The 2,591-nt window shown below is 44.0% G+C and overlaps 1 protein-coding gene across 1 annotated transcript; it reads right to left on the bottom strand.

The window, feature by feature from the left end:
* LOC8077834 lies at window positions 429-1,319 on the bottom strand. Its single transcript, XM_002444362.2, has one exon. The coding sequence runs from the start codon at window positions 1,317-1,319 to the stop codon at window positions 429-431; it is 891 nt and encodes a 296-aa protein (XP_002444407.2).

Raw genomic sequence — 2,591 nt, 5'->3', positions numbered from 1 at the left:
TTGCAGTTGAATTGGATATACACCAGCTTGTTGAGGCGGGTTGTAGTAAGCCTATTCCTCTTCTTAGTGTGTATCTACAATTGAAAAAGAGGATTCTTAGTTCTACTTCTACAATTTAATTGTAATGCTACTGAAAATGAAATGTTCATAATAGATAGGTACTAACCGCTTCAAACCCACTCCAATTTCTTTCACAACCAGAAGAGCTTGATGTCAAAGATAGGATCCTTGTAGCCATCTTCTGTAAAGCTGGTGTTTCATATCCATACAATCTCCACCATGATGCTGAAATAAAAAAAGAACACCTCTATTAGTTTAGAAAACAGCAGCAAACAACCTTCAGCCACGTTGTTTAGGAATCAGGAAGTACCTCTACCTGGGTTGTAATCAAAATTTTCAAAAGTCCTAGCAAGCTTTTTGCTAAAGGGTCATTCTCTATTCTGAAACTTTTGTAGTTCAATGTTGGCAGCCTGATGCTGCATGTTCTCATCATGGTAATAAAATTTCTCAACACAAGCTATGAACCCTTCTAATATGTTGGGCTGATCAAATATTGATGGGTCACTATAGCTATAGTGAGGATTCAACAAATAGGCTGTCAAATGCAATGGAGAATCAAGTCTTCCATTCATCTTCTTGTCAACAACAGCAATTACATCCTTGAACCGAGCCTCAACAGTTCCAAATGCATCTTTGATCTGTTTCTTTGCCTTTAGTAGTTCTCCATAAACGAAACCCATGGATGGTCTCACATCACCATCAACCAAACGGAGGACTTTGACCAATGGCTCAAAAACAGCCAATGTTAGCTTCACATCCCTCCAAAAGTTTGGACTCAATATAGTTGTTGTTGCCTCTTTTCCTTTCTTTGATTTCACATCCTTCAATGTGTCCCACTTACTATGAACCACCATCTTCCTTAACTGGTCCTTCTTCTCTTGCATGCTAGCCAAAGTGAGAAAGTTTGAAGCAAACCTAGTCACTCCTGGCCTCACTACCTCTTTCCCCTCTGTGAAGCATCTCAAGCACTCCAATGTCCTTGTGTGGCCATAGGCAAATATGGTAAATGCCTTTGCTTGGTCAACCACTTTCTTGAACTGAGGCATGTTGCCAATTCCTTGCAGCATAAGGTTGATTGTGTGAGCTGCACAAGATGTCCAAAATATGTGTGGTCTCTTCTCTTCCAATAGCCTCTTTGCTCCCATGTTGTTAGAGGCATTGTCAGTCACTACTTGCACCACATTGTCTGGACCAATCTCTTCAATTGCTTTGTCCACAAGTTCAAAGATAAGCTCACTGGTATGTGAGACATCTGACATCTCCTTAGAGCTGATGAAGGAGGTTCCCTCAGCACAATTGGTGCACACATTCATTATGCTTCTCCTCTTCCTATCTGACCAAGCATCAGTCATAATAGAGCAACCATTTTTCATCTTCTCGGCTTCACGCTCCTGCAGCAAACTCTTTGTTCTTTCATATTCTTCTTCTAGCAACTTCCCCCGCAATGCATCTTGAGTTGGAGGTACAAAACCTAGACCAAACTATCCAATTGCTTCACACATTTGCTTGAACTCATCATTATCAAGTGCATTGAAAGCAACAGCTGCCAACAGAACATGAAAATTAGGCCCATTTTGCACCATCTAATGAACTTTGAAATGTAAATACAGATTACGGAATAGTATACTAGCAAATTACCATGTGTATAGGCCTATTTTGCAATGTACTTATGCACCTCATTGGTTCTTTCTTTCCAAAGTGAAAGAGCATCTAGGCCCCTAGTGATTTCGGTGATTAATGACATTGTTGATTACTATGACTAACGTGTGTTTTGCAGAGGCAAAGTCATAGGTAAGGTCATGGTAAATAGGTACTCGATGGACAGGGACGTACATGCCTACTTAATAGTGGAAATCGTTTCGGTTTTCAAAGGATGGATGGACATCGTCAAGACTAGACTAGGTCTAAGTGCCATATGGTGAAGAATGGCACTTAGAGTAGCTTAGGACTTTGTTTTCCTTTGACCGTACTATTAAGAGGGGCTTTGATCTAGTAGCTTGACTTAGGCAAGGCTTTAGGTTTAGGTGTGGTGCACACTTGGTAAACCTAGCACTAGGCAGCTCAGAGATAGTCCTTAGATCGAGAGGAACAAACTTCGTTTTGGAGCGATCGCGTTTCGACGAAGTTTGGGTGCCCAAAGGGGCACCGAACGCTGCACCGGACGCTCTGTGAGTGCGCCCGGTGAGGTCCTTAGCCGTTGGAACAGTGTGGTGCTTAGGGTTAGGCACCGGACGCTGGCACCGGACGCACCGGGCAGCGTCCGGTCCCATACCCAGGGAGCTTGCAAAGTTCCCCTGAGCACCGGACGCTAGCACCGGACGGGAACATGTAAAGTTTCCCCGAGCACCGGACGGTGCACCGGACGCTGGGAGTTAGCGTCCGGTGACCTGTCAGAGTGAAGTGCAGGTAGCCGTTGTGTAGCACCGGACGCTCAGTGCAGTGCGTCCGGTGCAACATAATGTGCGTCCGGTGACCCCGTTTTTAGTGGAAAACGGTTGGCCGACCTTTGGACTTCGTGGATAGTATTTATA

The sequence above is a fragment of the Sorghum bicolor genome, chromosome 7, assembly GCF_000003195.3.
Source record: "Sorghum bicolor cultivar BTx623 chromosome 7, Sorghum_bicolor_NCBIv3, whole genome shotgun sequence".
In the NCBI taxonomy this organism is placed as follows: Eukaryota; Viridiplantae; Streptophyta; class Magnoliopsida; order Poales; family Poaceae; genus Sorghum; species Sorghum bicolor.
Note: the sequence above shows the minus strand (reverse complement) of the source record. Positions and strands in the feature narration are given on the sequence as shown.

Bases quoted from the DNA above. Each gene is read 5' to 3' on its own strand.
- LOC8077834 (XM_002444362.2), bottom strand. From the start codon at position 1,319: ATGTCAGATGTCTCACATACCAGTGAGCTTATCTTTGAACTTGTGGAC.